At 47.4% G+C, this 17,635-nt stretch overlaps 2 protein-coding genes across 2 annotated transcripts in view; one reads left to right on the top strand and one right to left on the bottom strand.

Annotated features, from left to right (window-relative positions):
* Wdr41 (WD repeat domain 41) overlaps positions 1 to 10,581 on the top strand; it is a 52,422-nt gene extending 41,841 nt beyond the window's left edge. The window contains exons 10-14 of the mRNA XM_032899015.1: positions 2,299 to 2,483; positions 4,421 to 4,542; positions 5,301 to 5,389; positions 6,006 to 6,139; positions 8,917 to 10,581. Coding sequence (XP_032754906.1) covers positions 2,299 to 2,483; positions 4,421 to 4,542; positions 5,301 to 5,389; positions 6,006 to 6,139; positions 8,917 to 9,072 — 686 coding nt within the window. The 3' untranslated portion in view covers positions 9,073 to 10,581. The remainder of the gene's footprint in view (positions 1 to 2,298; positions 2,484 to 4,420; positions 4,543 to 5,300; positions 5,390 to 6,005; positions 6,140 to 8,916) is intronic.
* Positions 10,582 to 11,735: 1,154 nt separating this feature from the next.
* Pde8b (phosphodiesterase 8B) overlaps positions 11,736 to 17,635 on the bottom strand; it is a 199,082-nt gene continuing 193,182 nt past the window's right edge. Inside the window, exons 21-22 of the mRNA XM_032899014.1 lie at positions 14,983 to 15,112; positions 11,736 to 13,466 (exon numbers count right to left, since the gene is read on the bottom strand). Coding sequence (XP_032754905.1) covers positions 13,357 to 13,466; positions 14,983 to 15,112 — 240 coding nt within the window. The 3' untranslated portion in view covers positions 11,736 to 13,356. The remainder of the gene's footprint in view (positions 13,467 to 14,982; positions 15,113 to 17,635) is intronic.

The raw sequence follows: 17,635 nt of genomic DNA, 5'->3' as shown, positions 1-17,635 counted from the left end.
GCTTCAGCATCTTCCCCTCATTTGCCGGCATCGTACAAATCCCAGGTGCACGTCTTTCCAAGGATCAGGTCCTCTGTGTACTGGAAGTAACAGTGGTTGGGCACCTCTTCGTATCCATGCATGAGTGGCAGCTCAAAAAGCAAGTTCTTACACAGACAACGATCCTTTGAGCCTTCCGGCAAACAGCCAACCACCAGGCAGTCCTGGAGCCTCTGAGGAAAGCAGGCCAGCTCTGGCCCATCATGTTGGTTATGCCTGGCTACATGTCTGATTTTCGTGGTGAAGTACTGATGTCATTGAAACATCATGGCTCCTTCAGTGAAGGAGTGAGCCTTAGGTAACTTCATGGCCCGGTTTTTGCTGTGCAGTATTCTGTAGGCGTATAACCTCTTGTAATTTTTTATTTCAGTTTAGTTTTTGCTGCCCCGCTTCTTCTTTTTTCCCCCCTCACACACCTAGTACCAGTGACTCGTTACTGGGTTTACAACATATCATAACAGAAATGTGTTTACAAAAAACTTATTTCTTGCCAGGTGTAGTAGCGTAGCCCTTTAATTATAGCACTAGGGAGGCTAGGAGGGGATTTCTAAGTTTGAAGCCAGCCTGATCTACAGAGAGTTCTAGTACACAGAGAAACCCTGTCTTGAAAAACCAAAAATAAATAGTTAGGTAATTTTTAAAGATTATAATATAATATCATTTCCCCCTTCCTGTTCCTCCCTCCATACTCCCCCATATATCCTTCCTTGTTTTCTGTAAAATCCACGGCCTCTTTTCTATCACTTGTTGACACATACACACTTATATACATACACTCACACTTATACATATGTATGTAAGTATGACCAGCTAATGTTACTTCTATGCACATTTTCAGGACAGACCATTTGGTGTTTTTAAGGCGTGGAGACAGCTCAGTAGGGAGGAGAACTTTCTGTGCAAGCATGAAACAGGTCCACAGAACTCACACCCCAAGCCACACGGCTTTCTGTGCATTCCGTAACCACAGCAAGGGTGAGGGTGGAGAAAGGAAAGTCACTAGGACTTGCTGGCTGCCACCCGAGCCAAAACCCAGAAGCACCAGGTTCAGTGGTAGACGCTGTCCTGAGGGAATGAGGTGGAGGGTTGCTCAGGGCCTCCAACTTCTCTCCTCTGACCTCCATAAGCATGCACAGAGGCCCACATTCCAGAATACACACATCAACATACAATACCCCCCACACACACACAATTTTTAAAAAGGAAAAAAAAGCTTATTATTTTACAAGTTAAACATAGTCCTAATAAAATATGACCATAGCAAGCGACACTAAGAATGGAATTGAATGAAGACTGTGCCATCATTCATATGAAACACGGTGCACGTCTGCCTGTTTGTGAGCACATGTACGTGTGTGCACGGTTTACTGTTTTGTAAGAATATAATGTGAATATTATTCTATGTCAATATAGATATACTTTTAGAGCTTACTTCTCAGTAGCTGATACTGTTTTATTTTATGGTTGCTTGGTTTACTTACTTAGCCTGCGGTTGGATATTTAGGTTGACCTGAAATTCTTAGGTTTCTGTCTCACGGCTTTGCACATACATTGTTATGCATTTCCCTCGAGATAACGTCCCTGAAATGGAGCTGGTGGGTCCATATGTTTACTGTTCTACAGTTTGACTCAGATGGAAGTCATCCTGGACATAACTGTACTGGGCTGTACTGAATGCACTAAGACAGCAGTGTGTAAGCGTGCTGGTCCCACGTGGAGCCATGACCTGGCACGTCATTGACTCTTGGAGTACTTAAAATGCTAGCACACGGTCACTTCCATCTTGTTTTTCTTAGTAATTCCAGGGGTTCCCTTGCATTGGCTATAATTGAACGTAATGAGCAGTTTTGACAGCTGAGTTGCCCGTCCTCCCTGTTTTTAATCCTCTCCCTCCCCCCCTCTGCCAAGCTGATATTTCCTTGAATGTCTTTCCTCCCCACTTCTTTTGAGGTCCATTAGCCACTCTATCCATAGAGCGATTTACCTTATTTTACCCACTCCTATAAGCACTTGTTTTAATTGACAGGGTTTTGACATATCATTTTAGGTACGATTCTTTAATTTTATTGCTGCAAGAGATGACCAAACACTATAGATAGTATTTTTATTGACACAAACTGCACTATTTTTCTTAAGTGAGTGAACTAGTCTTTTTCTGGTCTTCATATTGTCATATGATTTCCTTGTATAATTGGGAAACCATACATTTTTATTTTTAGCCTAGAGACCAGTAACGAAGCCTTTGTGAACTTTTCCTAGATACAAGTTTCGTCACTGGCTCCCATGTTGGGGAGCTGATCATCTGGGATGCTCTGGACTGGACCGTGCAGGCCTGTGAACGCGCCTTCTGGAGCCCGACGCCACAGCTGGATGCCCAGCAGGAAATAAAGCTCTGCCAAAAGCAAAATGACATTCCTGTGAATCATTTCGCATGCGATGAAGAGGTAGATAGTATGTTATAATTGCTACAAATGAAATTACTATCTGATATATAAGGCCTTATGTATTGGATATAAAAAGCTATGGTTTCAGGCTATTGAGAGGGTTCAGTGGGCAAAAGCACTTATAACCTAAGTTTAGTGGACAGGATCCATAGGGTAGAGAAAACACACACACACACACACACACACACACACACACACACACACTGCACAGCACACACACACTCCAAACACCCCACATCCCCACTAAACACACACCAAACACACCACACACTCATATGCCACACACACACACATACACACACACACACACACCAAACACCCCACCCCCACCCCCACCCCACCAAACAGAAGGCAATGGAAGGGTCATTACCTATGGTTTCAGGTTTTACAGTGGCCTGACAATCTTACAAAGACCGTACCACTTACATTTTAAAAAGTACTTTAATCCTTAGGCCTAACTTTGCATGTGAGGACACTGTTAGAACGCAAACTGCAGAACTATTTTGGGCCGGCTTAAGTAATCCTTTCATGTTTGAAGTTATTATTTCATTCGTTTGAAATTCTAGTGTAGTTCCTAAAGAGGGGAAAACGTTAAAACGTTGAGCAATGTTCCCTTCTAGGTTGCTGGCATCCTGGCCAAAATCCCTGGGTGAGAACAGCTCCTTGGGCCTGGCAGTCAGTCCTGCTTCCGAAGCGTGTGTAAAAACCGCACCACACACTGCTGGCTCTCACCTCTGATTTCGGGCTTTTCTCTTAGCCTCAGTGGCTCAGAAGTGTGTTTAAGGGGAGTCACTTCTCCCCGTGTTCATAGCCTTTGAAAAAAGCACCGAAGGAAACCTTTCTTTCCTTTTATTTTGCGCCTTCTGGTTACACATGCTATCACTTTATAAAAAGTGTCAGTAATAGTGCTTTTCTCTTCTTTGTACTGTTTTCGTGTGCACATGTGTGTGAGCGTTATGTGTACATGTTGCCTATGTGTGTTATCTGTACTCAAGTGTGTTGTGTGTGCATGTTTGTGTGGGTATTTTGCAGCCAGCACTTCGTGTGACTTTGGAGGCTGAAGATCAGTGTCCAGTGTCTTCTTCCACCTCTTTTCGCCTTATTTAACTTAAAAAAGTGTGTGTGTGTGTATGTGTGTCTGTGTGTGTGTGTACACGTGTGCAGGTGTGCTATGTGGATATCAGGATAATTGCAGGAGTTGGTTCTCTCCTCCCATCACAGGGCTCCCATGGTTGGAACTCAGGTCATCAGACTTGTAGCAGGCACCTTTACCCACTGAGCCATCCTACTGGCCCTTCAGTTTCTTCCATTTTAACTCATCCATCTGGAAAGTACCAGTAATGCTTTACTTCCGTACCTTAAGAAGATGCTTTAAGGCTGACGTAAAGCGAGTACGAGCAAAAGTACTTTCCAAAGACTTAAAATGACTTTTTCCCTTTTAATTCTTCAGATGACCTTAGGATAGTGTCACTCCAGCATTTACTCCTTCAGGTTGTTCATAGGCCTCCTGTTTGCTTAGGACGTGCAGTGCAAGTCATTTTGCCCACATCTCCAGACAAAGGCAGCTGAGGAAGTCCCCAAGGGTCCCTGTGTTCTGCTGAAGGCCCGGCTGCACCTCGGCGCCTTGTGCAATGGGCCGGGTGGGTAGCAGCCACTGCTTCCACAGCTCTGGTCTCCAGAGAGGAGAAGGTGGGGCTGAGCCGCTCTGTGCAGAGCCTTCTGGCCTGGGCGTCCCTCCTGTTTGCCTAAGTTGCTAACCCTTCCTCGGTGGCTTCGGCATTGGGGGCTTGAGAGGGCAGGACTGTAATTTCTGTCCGAAGGCTGGGAAGGTGACAGTGGCTTTTCCATGTCACACATAGGGGCAGGAAATCTGTCACACCGGTCGGTAAAGATGAGCTTATGCCAATCTCTGAACTTTCTCCCCCCTTCCTGCCTAGAACGTATTTGCAGCAGTTGGAAGGGGGTTATACGTGTATAACCTACAGCTGAAGCGTGTGATTGCCTGCCAGAAAACTGCACACGATTCCAACATCCTACACATCGACAGACTTCCAAACAGGTACCGTTCCCATCCCTTCTGCCGAGAGGAAAGTCACGGTTCCCAGGGTCACCGGCGCAATTTCTGCACCGGCCAAATTACCTGGCTCCGTGTCTTGACCTTGGCGTTCTACTTCAAATAGAGAATGTTCCGTGACTGTGACCGAAGAGCTGTAGCAATGACAAAAGATCACAAAAGCACGGAGGGTTTGTTTGAAACCATGATTTAATAAATCGTTTCTTAATAAAAGACCCCGTCACTTACAATGTACTGTTTTTTACATTTTTATGTTTTCTGTAAACTCATTTCTTTTTATGGTAGTGTATGTCTACAGCTGAAATCAGACAGTAAAGCCCGTTGCTTTCTGAGGCCATTAAACGAGGGTTGATTCAGCAGCTAAGGAGCTAGTGAGGACGTGATGACGTCACGGAGCAGCGCTATCCATGCCAGACGCGTGGAGGAACGAGAGGCGCTGCGGGAAGAGAAGGAAAAGGGATGGGAGGAAGGCTGCTTAGGACACTGCGTAGTTCCTATAAATAAAAAATAGGAAACGGAGGTGATCATTTCATGTCATCGAGCAGTGTCCCATGGCTGCGCTGTGTGCTTTGCCGGCAAATGCTTCCAGTCCGCACTGTAAAGCCATGCTAGCCTGCGATCAGCCTCATCAAGAGCTGGCTAATCCGAGGAGGGCCCTGGAGGTGGTTTCGGGTGGTTTGGGCGCTTGGCTTGGCCTACAGAGGTGCTCCTTTGGTCCTTTTCCCTGGCTTTTGTTCCGGCAGGCAGTTAATCTCGTGCTCAGAAGATGGCGCTGTGCGCATGTGGGAGGTCCGGGAAAAGCAGCAGCTGGCGGCCGAGCCGGTCCCAACAGGTAAGCACCTTCCTCCCGCCACTTCCTCCTGCCTCCTCCTCCCTCTTTTCTCTCTCCCCTCTTTCTTCCCCACTTACCTTTTCATCTCATTTGACAGAACAATGGAAGGTAACGAGGAACCTCAGGAACCACACAGAATGTGCTCCGTGTAGGAATCAGACTTACAGGAAGCGTCTTCTAGTGCTTTGGGACTGGGAACTGTGTCTTACTTTTGCCCCACTGTAAAACTGTTTATTTCAACGGAATCAACTGCAATTTTATATTTTAAGAGAAAACTGACTTTCGAGTAATCTAAATGGCCAAGAAGCACACACCCCCATATACAAATTTTCCTGTGTTTTGGCAATAGGTCTGAAGTGCCTTTCTCTCTCCCTGATTTTGGATGATTACACGCACCCTTTAAGGCTGTTTGCTTCTCTTGCGTTCCAGTGTCTGTCTGTCTTCTTGCCACTAGTGGGTGGATGGGGCAGAGGAGATGAGGAGCTAGGCGCATTAGCAAAAACACAGCATAACTCGACAAACCAAGTGTGAGACAGGATTTTGTTCAAACTTTGTCTTCCTGTAAGGAGAGGACACAGTAGTTTTTGAAATGATTGAAATGATTGTCTTTTTGTAGGGTTTTTTAATATGTGGGGATTTGGAAGAGTAAACAAACAGGCCAATCAGCCTGTTAAAAAGCAGGAAGAAAACGTCACCACGTGTTCCCTGGAGCTCATCGGAGACCTGATCGGACACTCATCGTCAGTGGAGGTAACCCTTCCAGTGCTTGCAGCCCTGGCAGCTCCCACTCTCGCATCGCGCTTCTTTTTAATCCAGTCGCTCTAAATAAGACCACACTCTGAGCTGTAGGCTTTTGCAAGCCGAGAATATAGAACAAAACAACGACAGTACAGGTGGTTAGGACCGTCCTGCAGAGACAGGACTTGAGGACACAAGCAGTGTGCTGGCTTTCGGATGGGCTTACTTGCCATCGGATGGGAGGGGAGAGCAGATACTAGGGCATTAGTGACCTTGAATATGTTCCTCAATAGTCAGCAGAGGAAGCTCGGGGTATTGGGTGGTACAAGCCTCAACGGACCCTAGTTCCAGGGATCATCACCAAATTCAGGATCAGAGTGTTGTCTCCATCTGCTCTTGGTTAATGCATTGTGAAGTTTGGGAACCATGCATAAGCGTCTCACTTGTGCCATTGAAGCATATTAACACTTTACAGTATGCACTGTTGTTTGTAACGAAAGAAGAGATTGGTGGCAGGACAGAGGCCACGGGAAGTGGTGACAGTGTGACCAGAGAGTGGCAGGAGCCCTAAGTAATGCATTTCCTCAGTGTTCTTCCTGGTTTTAGCCCGTGAGGAACAAATTGCTTTTAATTGGGGTGGGCATTCATCACTAGAAGCAGCAGCCACACCGGCCATTGAACATTGTTATAAAGTTCAGGCTTCATCCCCTTGGATTTTAAACCTCTGTAGAGGGAAGGGAAAAAGACCCATGGAGCCATCGAGCAAGGCTGCTCATGATTGACTCAGGTAAAAGGCAGCTAGGAAACCTTCTCGATGTGTCCTGTGGAAGTCTACAGAGGTAGAGGATTCGAGATGAGCTTTAGAGGCTGCCCCAGGCAAATAGATACAGAGCCAAGGCACCATGTGTTCCCTGCTACTGGGTGCCCTATCTTGCTCATCTTGGCCGTCCTCTGGGAAGTTGCTTAGTGCTCCGTCTTTACCCTTGCTCTGGCTTGAGTGGCTGTGGTGCAGGTTACAGGCGGAGCATGTGAATGTGGGAGACAGCAGGCATAGCTCGTGCTTACCCTGCGGCAGGGAGCAGTTAGGTCGGATAGTCTCACCAGGTCTCCATAAACAGACATTAGTCAGAGAGAAGTCCTGAAAGAGTAAGGCCGGCGAGGTTAGCCTTTGTTTATTTATTTATTTATTTTTTGTTCTTTTTTTCGGAGCTGGGGACTGAACCCAGGGCCTTGCGCTTCCTAGGCAAGCGCTCTACCACTGAGCTAAATCCCCAACCCCTAGCCTTTATTTTTAAACTGATGGGAGCCCACTGAGCACGTGAAAACCACTTCATGTGTGGCTTCCCTGTAGTCCTCATGACAAGAAGAGGGTGCTGAATCCTCAGGGACTGAAGTCACAGCTGGTTGAGAAGTGTCATGGAGGTGCTCGGTATTGAACCTAGGCATTCCGGGAGAACCGCTGAGCCTCTCCCTTAAAAGTTGTAAGCGGTGGAAGAGGTCTTTAAGACGGCATGTTTATCATTCTGTGGGTGACAGGTCCAGACCTGCCTTGGAAGTGTTTGCTCCTTTATCTCCTCCCTGTCCCCCAAGGCTGTGAGTGCCAGGTGGGCACCGAGCTGCCTTCCCATCCTGCACGTCACCATTTTTAAAAAGCACCTGTGGCTTCATTGGCAAATTCAGGCTCTCTGGTGCTAGCAGGTGCTGTCCTAAATATCCTCGCATTTTGTGTTCTCCCTCTCGATGCCCGGCCCCTCCCTTCTGCCCACACACCAATGATGTTCAGTTCTCCTGAGAACTTTTGCTCCTGTATTTCTCCCTTTTACTCCACAGTCATCAGTAAGTCCTACCCTTTGTCCTTACTCTCTTGTCCCTGTCCTTCTTTCACTGGGCTATTAAAAGACTTGTCCTCGGTTTCTCTCTCACACACTGCTTCTCTCCCCGTCCACAGCATCACCCTTTCTCAGTTCTGCACTTAGCCTGTGTCCTCCGTCTCCCCTAGCGTATCCTCTCCCTCTCTGTGGAGAGTCTTCTCTCCGTGGTCCTAGTGCTAGTGCTGGGTCTCCGTGCTGAATTTCTGTGGCATGGCACAGTGCAGGTCCCTACTAGATTATGGAATCCTTCATTGGTGCCCCAGTTGTTGGTCCTCATTTTCACAGTAGGGACCTCAGGTAAGCTGAAGTCACCCCGTAATCACTGCACTGACTCAGCACCTCAGCTTTACAGAAATCACTGAACCCAATCTATCTCTGGAAATTGGGAATCAAGACATTTCATTGGGAGCCATTTTCTAGTGCATGTGTGAGAGGACCCATGCCTGACAAATCTTAAAGCCAATATGTGAATAATTAGGTTGTGGTAAAATCAGAAGATGAAATTTAAAAACTCATGTACTTTACAGGAATAACTGTCAATATACTTCTATAGCTGGCCAACAAAACCCATTGAAATATTAAATGTTGATTAAACACCAGGTTTTGAGGACAATTTTCACTAGGCATGGTGGCACGTGCTTGTAATCCCAGCACTAGGGAGGCTCGTACAGCAGCAGGAGGTGGTGACCTCCACACCAAGCCTACCCTGAGCTTCAGGGTACAGCCTAGTGGCAGAGCAGTGGCTCAGGACCCTGGCTCAACTCACCAATGCTAAAAACAAGGAGGTCCCTCATCAGAAACTGAACTCATGCTTGCATTCAATCCCCAAGAGATCTCCACAGTCCAGTAGAGTGTGTGGTGACCCAGCTTCAGCCTCTTCTCGTCCGTCTCGAACTGGTGTTTCGATTTCTCTTACAGATGTTTCTCTACTTTGAGGATCACGGACTGGTGACCTGCTCTGCAGACCATCTCATTATTTTGTGGAAAAATGGAGAGCGAGAATCTGGACTACGCAGCTTGAAGTTATTTCAGAAGTTAGAAGAGAATGGTGACTTATACCCAGAATCCACTTGAAGGAGCCAGGCGGGTGTGCACGCGAGAACCCTGCACATCCAGTACAGGGCAGCCCTCTGGAAATCACCACCACTTCCGCCCCTTACATCAGTACTGTTTGCTTGACCGTGAAGTTCTGGCTGTCTGGTGGCAGCATGTGTCCCCCCAAGAACACAGCAGGGCATGGCCTTGCTCCTGAGCAAGTGACGGGTGCTCCGTTCCGTCTCGGAAAGCAGTGGACAAAAAGGATAAATGTAAAGTTGTCACACATCATGTACAAGTTTTATTTTGGGTTCTTTTAGAGACTGTCTAAGACCTGCCGTGAGAGATGTATCCTTTCTGCTCTAAATTCTCCTGCTCCTCAGTAGCTATCAGTGTGAACTAGAACCAAACTTGAATATTAGCCAAAAAGCAAAAAAAAGAATTATATTCTTTAAGTGCAATGATGCTGTTTGGTACCAACTAGTTTTAGTCATTGAAAGAATATTTAATCGTGCCCACTAAAATCCCTGAGCCCACAGGCGCCATCTGAACATCTCTTTCTCAGTGTGAACTGGCCTGACCCCTTACTGGCAGAACGGTTTTCAGGTGTCCCTAGGTTAGGAAGGAGGCACAGCTTTTTTTTCAGGTCAGGAACCGTAGCTGAGTTTCCCTGTCCGTCTGCTTTGCCTTAAATGGCTGAGAGCAGCCTCACCGTTCTGCTCCCTGAGCATCCGCTAAGCCTGGGCCGTCTTCCTCGCCCTTCCAGCCTGATGGCTGTGCTCTCACGTTTGGCACTGAAACGTGAAATGTACTCCACACAGTAAGAATGGGGAGGACGATTATTCTTGAGCTGCTGGTTAAGGAATCTTATTAAAGACAGGCAAGATGAGTGTAGGCCTACCGATTTGTGCGTGTGCACACACACGTGCGATGCTCCCTAAATGGACACTCTATAAACTGTTGCTTCCACTAGATCCAACTTCCACAGCTGTCTACAGTCAAGTCTTGGTAGCGTTAAAATCATAGGGAGATCAGTGGTAAAATGTTAGGAATACGGAAACCAAGGCCTGGGGAGGTAAGCTCTCTCTCCCATCCCAGTTCATCATCACTGAGCAGCCTTAAAAGCAGAAACCAGAGGAGGAGAATGAGAAGGGCTGAGAGGACGACCCGGTGACCATGTTAGGAAAACAGAGTGTTCTCAGTCCTTGCTGCTGGCGTAGTTCATAATGAAAATAGCTTGGCAGGAAGGGATAGCATTAGAGCTTGAGACACCTTAGTTAGAAGAGCAGGATGCACGTGAGAAAATCAACACAAGAGTCAGGTTCGTCACCATCCATCCCACCATCCAGCCAGCCAGGCAGACACCCCGAGCAAGCAGACGCGCTCCAGCTTGCCTGTCACTTCAGCTAATTTATTCTAGGCTCACTTAGAAAGCCTTGACTTGTGCTCTGTAGATGGATTTTCCCTTTTACCAACCTTTCCTCTGCAAATTTCATATTCTGCCATTCGTTTGTAAAGATGTTTTCTTAAATGATATAAGACAAAGGATTCATAGTTTATGAGGGTTTTTTTTTAAAGTGCTTCCTAACCCGTTATGGGTTCAGGATTTGTGGTAGTGATCTATTCAAATGGAGTGGCAGAAGCCGTGCTTGAGTCTTAAGAGCAGACAGGACCAGAGTCTAGCATCGCTGTTGTTCCACTCCGGCTGACTACTTTCCCTCCGTGAGAACAAGTGTGTTCAGAGGTAGCCTCCAGCCCGTGAGATGTGCGTGAGTGTCCTGAGGTCAGGGAGATGGAGGAGGATGGGTGACTGTGACGAGGACTGGAACCCGAGCTGTGCAGTGCTATGTGGACGATTCCTAAGACCTGACCTTGCACTTTAGAGGGAGAGAAAGAGAGGAGGTCAGTAAATCCCCCAGGCACGTTTTCTCTACTCCCCTCCCACTCTGCCTTCAGCACCAGAACACTGGATTGTGTGCCTCATTGCTTTGAGCTGGGTCTCTAAGGTGCATTTGTACAACACAGCTTTGTTCAAGCTGAGTGGGGGCCAGTTGTACCGATATACCTGTCCTTCGCTGGGGAGGGTGGCCATGCTGACTGAGAAGTGCCTGAAACCGTGGGACCACTCTGGTCCATACAACAGTCTTTTAAAACCAGCTTCCGTCTGTGGGACAGTATTTATGCCTTTTCTTGCCTTTATGTTTTCCTAAGTTAACATAGGTCATGGTGTCAGAGTAAACATAAGCGAGAGGCACCAGAATAGTTTATATGTGACATGTAGAAACTATCTGAGGGGCATGAACATCACCTGAAAGTCCATGATTCAAGTAAACTGGAAGAACGTTCCACTTAGCAACTCAGAAGAGCTCTGACAGGAGCAGGTTCGACTGAGGCTTCGGCACCTGGACGTCTAGAGCATCCAACGCCCACGCGTTATTAACACTCGCAGTTAACATGAGGTTGATCTGACGTAGCATCGGGCAAGCTGGAATGTTTTATATAGGGAATGTCGGGCGCCTGATAAATGTCCCTCGCCTGGTGGAACTGAAAGCAGGCTGGGTAGGAAAAAGACTGCCCCTTGGACCCGGCAGGTTTCTGAAGCCTGAGGAGATAGTTTTCACCTCTGAGGTCCTGCCACTCTGACTCCAGTGTCCCGAAACAAAGTTGGAGACTCAGGAAATAAAAGACACGTGAACCCCAAATTTGAAAGTGTGAAAAGTTTAGGCCAAAGAGATAAAATAAAAACAGCTGTTGGGAATGAAAAATGGCTGTAAGAATTTAGTTACAAGTACTTCACAAAAACGTTTCATCACACGTAGATAACACAGCGGTACAGTAGAAAGCTGGCCCCTGTCTCAACCAAGCAAGCCCTCTCGCCACCTGACAAAAATAATTTAGATGCCTTTCTCGGCGTGGAATTGTCGTATATGTTTACACTTTGGTACAAAACATAGAAAAACACCATTGGCACGTTACGCAGTGGTAAGTTTTCTTCTTCTTCCCCGTGCTCCGATTTCTCATACTCCCCCGTCCAGTCCTCTACTGATTCTAGCATTTCAGTTTCTATACATCTTCAAAGTGCATCATGGAGTACAGATAGAATAAAAGTAAGGTAATTCATTTACTTGGTTTCTGGTATTCGTAACACAGAAGGGGTGGCTGATAGAGAGGGAGGTTCTCGTGTGGCCGTATGCAGAGCACGGAGCGCTGTGAAAAGAATCGTATAAAAATATGCTTTGTGCTTGAGGGGCTTCAGTGCACAGGTGATAGCTTACAATCGTGCTTACTGCCTCCCCACGCCCGGGTCCCGACAGACTTACACTTCTCGCAGTCTCTTTTTACATCACTAAAGCAAATGGCATGACCTCAAATATAAGTTAAGGAACCTTGAAACGTCCCCATTTCCTCCGCAAATACAGACAGATAATGCCCAGCAAACTAGGGGTGAAGATCCAGGACGTTTAGATTCTTTTAATAAAAATCTTTGAACAGCAAATATATAAATTTTTCTTCTCTTAAATTAAAAAAAAAAAAACAACTCATCCACGAGCATTCAGATTTAATGGCTTTGTAGATACTCTGACTTGTGGCCGTGTCCATGAGCCTGAAGTAAGGGGCCTCAAGGACTGCCTTCATCGGGATCCCACTTCTCCCCTATCGGTTGGCTTCGAAAGGCAGGTTCCACAGAGGAAAGAGGGCTCCACCGGTGGCTGATGCCCATCCAAGGGACATCCAGCAGGCCCAGGCTGTGTTCCCTCTTGGACATCACACTACCTGCCACGTAGCCACGGGAGCCACGGCGCTAACTAGTGGCTATTGACAATCTCGTTCTCCTCCTTCCCAGACATTTGCACAGAGAAGAGGTTTATGAGTCCTTCATCCATTGAGGAAAGTAGTCAAACTAAGCATCCGCGCTCGGTTTCCTGGTAACAGTTGAGCTGAACCCTGGCTGAGCGACCTGGTCTCCATCCGGAGCACGGACACATAGACAACAGGTCTTTGTGTCTTGTGTCCTGCTTGCGCCTTCCACAAATCTGTCAGCTCTGTGGGTTTTCACAAGGGTACACAGGCTAACATCTCGGCGGCCTCTTCTGCCAAGTTGCTCGTTTTGTCACTAAGTGATTCAAAAGGACATATTTCTATTGATGGAACATAACTTTCTGAAAATGAAATTTGGGGGCGTGCATGATTCAGGTCAGATATTAAACACTAGCTCCTTAGCGTCCGTCTGTCATTTCCACCATGAAAGAAACCCTCTGGCTTGTACTACTCTCCGATTCACAGTGTCCTCTGTAGGTCAGTGTCCCCTTCTCTGGCTTGGCTTTAGCTGTTAGACGGAAGCCTTAGACTTTTGCACTTGAGGTCATCCAGTGTCTTCCAGTGTTTATAGTTGTCGGCCAGGTGCTGCATCAGGGCTGGCAGGTGTGCAAAGGCTGCAAGAGGGACATTAAAGCAATCAGAGGAGACCATTAAACTCATGAGTATCTATTAGGCATGGTCTTTGGGATCAGAAGTCGAGAAGACGGTCAGTAACCTGCTTGCCGTGCAGTGGTGAGGACCCGAGTTCAATCCCCACACCAGGGGCAAAAGCTGGCCATGGCCGTATGCACTTGTAATCCCAGCTCTAGGGGGCAGAGACTGGTGTAGCCCTCACTAGCCAGCCTAACCTGATTGGGAAGCTCCAGACCAGTGAGAGATGCTGTATAAAGAAAAAAGCAGCTGGAGGATGACTGTCTGTGTGCATGGGTGTCCCCACAAAACGACCAGAGGACAAACACCTCCAAGATTAGGGCTTGGGCTGCAGGTGAACGTAGGCATGAGGACAAGTCAGTAAAACACGAGTTTAGTGCCTAGTAGTCTGTCTGTCTGTCTTTCCTTCCTTTTTCATTCTCTTGTCATCCATTCATTCATCCCTTCATTGTAGTGTTAGGAGTTGACTGAGGGCCTTGTGCTCCAGGCGAGCGGTCCACCACTCTGAGCTATGAACTACGCCCCTAGCCTGAATGTATTAGTGCTGAAATGCAGAGTTTTAACTTAACTCTCTTGAACCTGCAATTCACAGAGAAGGAGATACATTTTGCTTAGTCTGATCTCTTCCAGTGCAAGACTGAACTAGCTATATACTTTGGAAGTGTGCCCTGTGGAAAGCGAAGCCTTATTTTGTCCAGGTGACACTCTCAAGACTGCACCAGACACTGCGATGCACCTGCTTTACCTGCCCACAGAAGGCTCATGGCTTACAGGTGGGGGAAGTCATTAATCAAGGTCAAGAAGTCCACCAGGATCGGATAGCCTCTGGGCTCAACGCATGTGGCAGACTCATTAGTGGGTCTTCTCCTTCTCTGACCTTGTCTGGAGGATTCAAAACCTCTTACCTGAGGAATGTCACCTGGCTTTCCTTAGATTACAGAATCAATTTCCTTTCTCCTGACAAAACCTGTCCAGCCAGCACCTGAGACTCTTGAAATGCTTCTCCATGCTAATGAGGTCTTCCAGATACCCTAAGCCCCCAGCCAATGACCTTCGCCCATCCTGGATAACCCTACCCTTAGTCTCTCAAAACTTTATAACTATCAGGGGTTGGGGATTTAGCTCGGTGGTAGAACCCATGGCCTTGGGTTCGGTCCCCAGCTCCGAAGGAAAAAAGAAAAAAAAAAGCTTCATGAAAGAGAGAACAGAAATAACTATCAGTCACCCTAAAAAAGTTGATCTGCCTGCTGACAACTGGTCCTGGTGTGGTCTTCCACAATACACCGCCTGCTTGGCATCTCTGCTCACACTGCCCTCGTGGAATGTATCAGACAATGTTACAATCCAGGGGACCCGGAAGACACACACACACACTTTAGTATTTTGTTAACCTTTAGGCCCAGCCTACACCACTAAAGGTGATCTTCATCAAGCATAACAAAGTATCCTTTGTGGGGGGTAAAATGGCAACTGACTTACCATCCCAAGCATCAAACATGTCTGTTATGAAGTAGTCGATGAAGGAGATCTGGGACTTGGGGATGCTGCAGGTATTGCGGTCGAACACTGGCATCACTACAGGCAGCCCTTGCCTCTTCTCTTCGTCAGTCTGTGAGGAAAACACACACACATGCCAATGCGTAGCGCCGTTGGCACAGGAGAACCCCTCAGTAGTGGTGGTGGGCGTGTGAGAAGCCTTCACAGTAACTGCATGCTTCTCAGAAGAAGCCCAGAGCGCGCAGAAAGGTCGAGCAGCTTCCTGAGGTGACCCACAGTGACAGTGTTCAGGTCTCCTCTCTCTCAGATCCCTCTCTCCCTCCCCTTTCCCCTCTCCTCTCTTGAATCCAGGACCTAAGGGGTACCAGGACGGGGCTTTCCAAAGAGCTGCATCCCTAACCCTAATTTCTCCTTCTGTGCTATTCCACAGCTCCCCCTGAAACACTGGCCTAGTGGAACTTAGTCCCTTTCCCTGTGGTCCACTTTTACTTTGGTAAGGTCAGATCTACACCCCGACAGCCTACTGCCACTAACTGACATTTGTAGCAAAGGTCAAACTGCTGATAGCCCATGAAACGGAGGCAGTGGACCACCGAAGTCAAGAGCAGTCGCCACTGTACTTCTGGCTCATGCTCACGTGTTTTTTGTTTGTTTCTCCTTTGTTGTTATTTGTAACTAATTTCACTTAAAAATGATGTATATGCAGCACTGAGAATGGCCTTTAAAAAAAAAAAAAAGATCTTAACCTCTCAGTGCATGACTTTTGACCATTCCACATGACAGAACAGCAAGCACAGAACACCTCCGTGTGCGGCCACAGTCAGGGTGCCTCTGGGACTAGCACGGAGCAGCTGAGCTGCGAGGTGAACGTGTCGCTTTTCCTCGGGGAGTGTTAACACGCTGCTGTCAAGGTGCATGGACACCTGAGTATCCTGCGTGCTGCAGGGTGTCTGAACTCTTGAAGCTGAATGGTATGATCTACTGTGGTGGTTTGAATATGCTTGGCTCAGGGAGTGGCACTATTTGGAGGTGTGGCCTTGTTGGAAGAAGCATGTTGTAATGGGTGTGGGCTTTAAGACCCTCACCTTAGCTGCCTGGAAGTCAGTATTCTGTTTGCCTCCAGAACAAGATGTAGAACTCTCAGCTCCCCCTGCACCATGCCTGCCTGGATGCTGCCAGGCTCTCACCTTGATGATAATGGACTGAACCTCTGAACCTGTAAGCCAGCCCCAGTTAAATGTTGTCCTTGTAAGAGTTGCCTTGGTCCTGGTGTCTGTTCACAGCAGCTGACTAAGACATCACATCCCCTGATAATGTCTGGAACTCCTCACAGGTTCCATCAGCCACCTGCTTTTCCGAGCACACTGCCATCGTCACCACATTCATGTGAGAGAAAGGACCCCTGAGTTGGAAGTTCCTGTCAGAGAACTTAACAGAGGGACCTTCTCCTAGTGTCAGGAATCAGGAGTAAGCATCAAGTCCTTTCCATGTGGGTCCCAGGAACCCATCAGTGACTCCAGGCTTAGCTCACCCAGTTGATCAAGTAGCCTTAAAATATCCACTCATGTTCTCGGGTTTGGTCCATACCCTCACCCTTGTTACTCCCCCCACTCCTCCAACCCCGCCTCCCCTTCCCTGACGTGACAAGCTCAGAACTGCTCGCTCACTTTTCTAGCATTCAGAGCCCCTTCCTAGCCAGCCCCGCTTCACAGCATCAGCTATTCCTCAGCCTGCCTTAGGTACACGTTCCAGCCAGGGAGCAGATCGCCCACCATACGTCACTTACTGTTGTCCGCTATCCGTCTTCTGTTAGACATAGAGGCACCAGTCCTTAAAGTTTTTCTTTGGAATAAGACTCTACTTCAAAAGATATCTAGCAGTTTCCTGTCTTCTAGAGTTTTCCCTTTTCATCCTGTTTTTACACTTTTTAAATCCTTCAAAAATAGAACTCTAATATCGCCCTTAAAGCCTCTTTTCCCTTTGTCTAGGAAAAACATCTGAATGCCATAGAACCTAACACAGACATATCTTTAGGGGCCCTTTCCTTTTGCTAGTTTTTGTTATGTGTATGTATGTATATGAATGATACATATGTATGCATATATGTGACTGCTGTGTGTGGCCTATGTGCACATGCTTTTGGGCACACAGGTGCAAAGAGCGGAGGATGTCAGGTGTCCTGCCCTTTGTTTTTGCCCCATGATTCTTTGACCTATTCCTCTGAGACAAGGTCTTTGTGAACCTAGAGTGGGGCTGGAACCCGTTGAACCTGACAGTCCGGTCTCTGTCCCTGCACAGTGCTAGGGTCAAAGGTGCTCCCATGGCCACGCCCTGATTCTTAACACAGGGGCTAAGATTCGAACTTAAGTCGTCATGTTTGTATAGCAAATGCTCTTACCTCCTCTCTAGATACCCATCCTTTGAACCAAGATGTGGGCCTTCCTGGGTCTGTAACTATCCCTGAGTAAGCTGAGTGACCCATGAAAAGGACCAGGGAGACAATAATATCGTAGTGAATACACACCGTTTCCCAGTTCTTAGGGAAGTCCAGGGTCCAACAATTACAGAGTTTCCTCTAGCCCCAGAGGGTTTTGGTCAGTGACTGGCACCGACCTGTCTCTTGAGAGAACCACAA

The sequence above is a fragment of the Rattus rattus genome, chromosome 3 (assembly GCF_011064425.1).
Source record: "Rattus rattus isolate New Zealand chromosome 3, Rrattus_CSIRO_v1, whole genome shotgun sequence".
In the NCBI taxonomy this organism is placed as follows: Eukaryota; Metazoa; Chordata; class Mammalia; order Rodentia; family Muridae; genus Rattus; species Rattus rattus.
The sequence above is the reverse complement of the archived record's forward strand: the minus strand, read 5'-3'. Positions and strand labels throughout refer to the sequence as shown.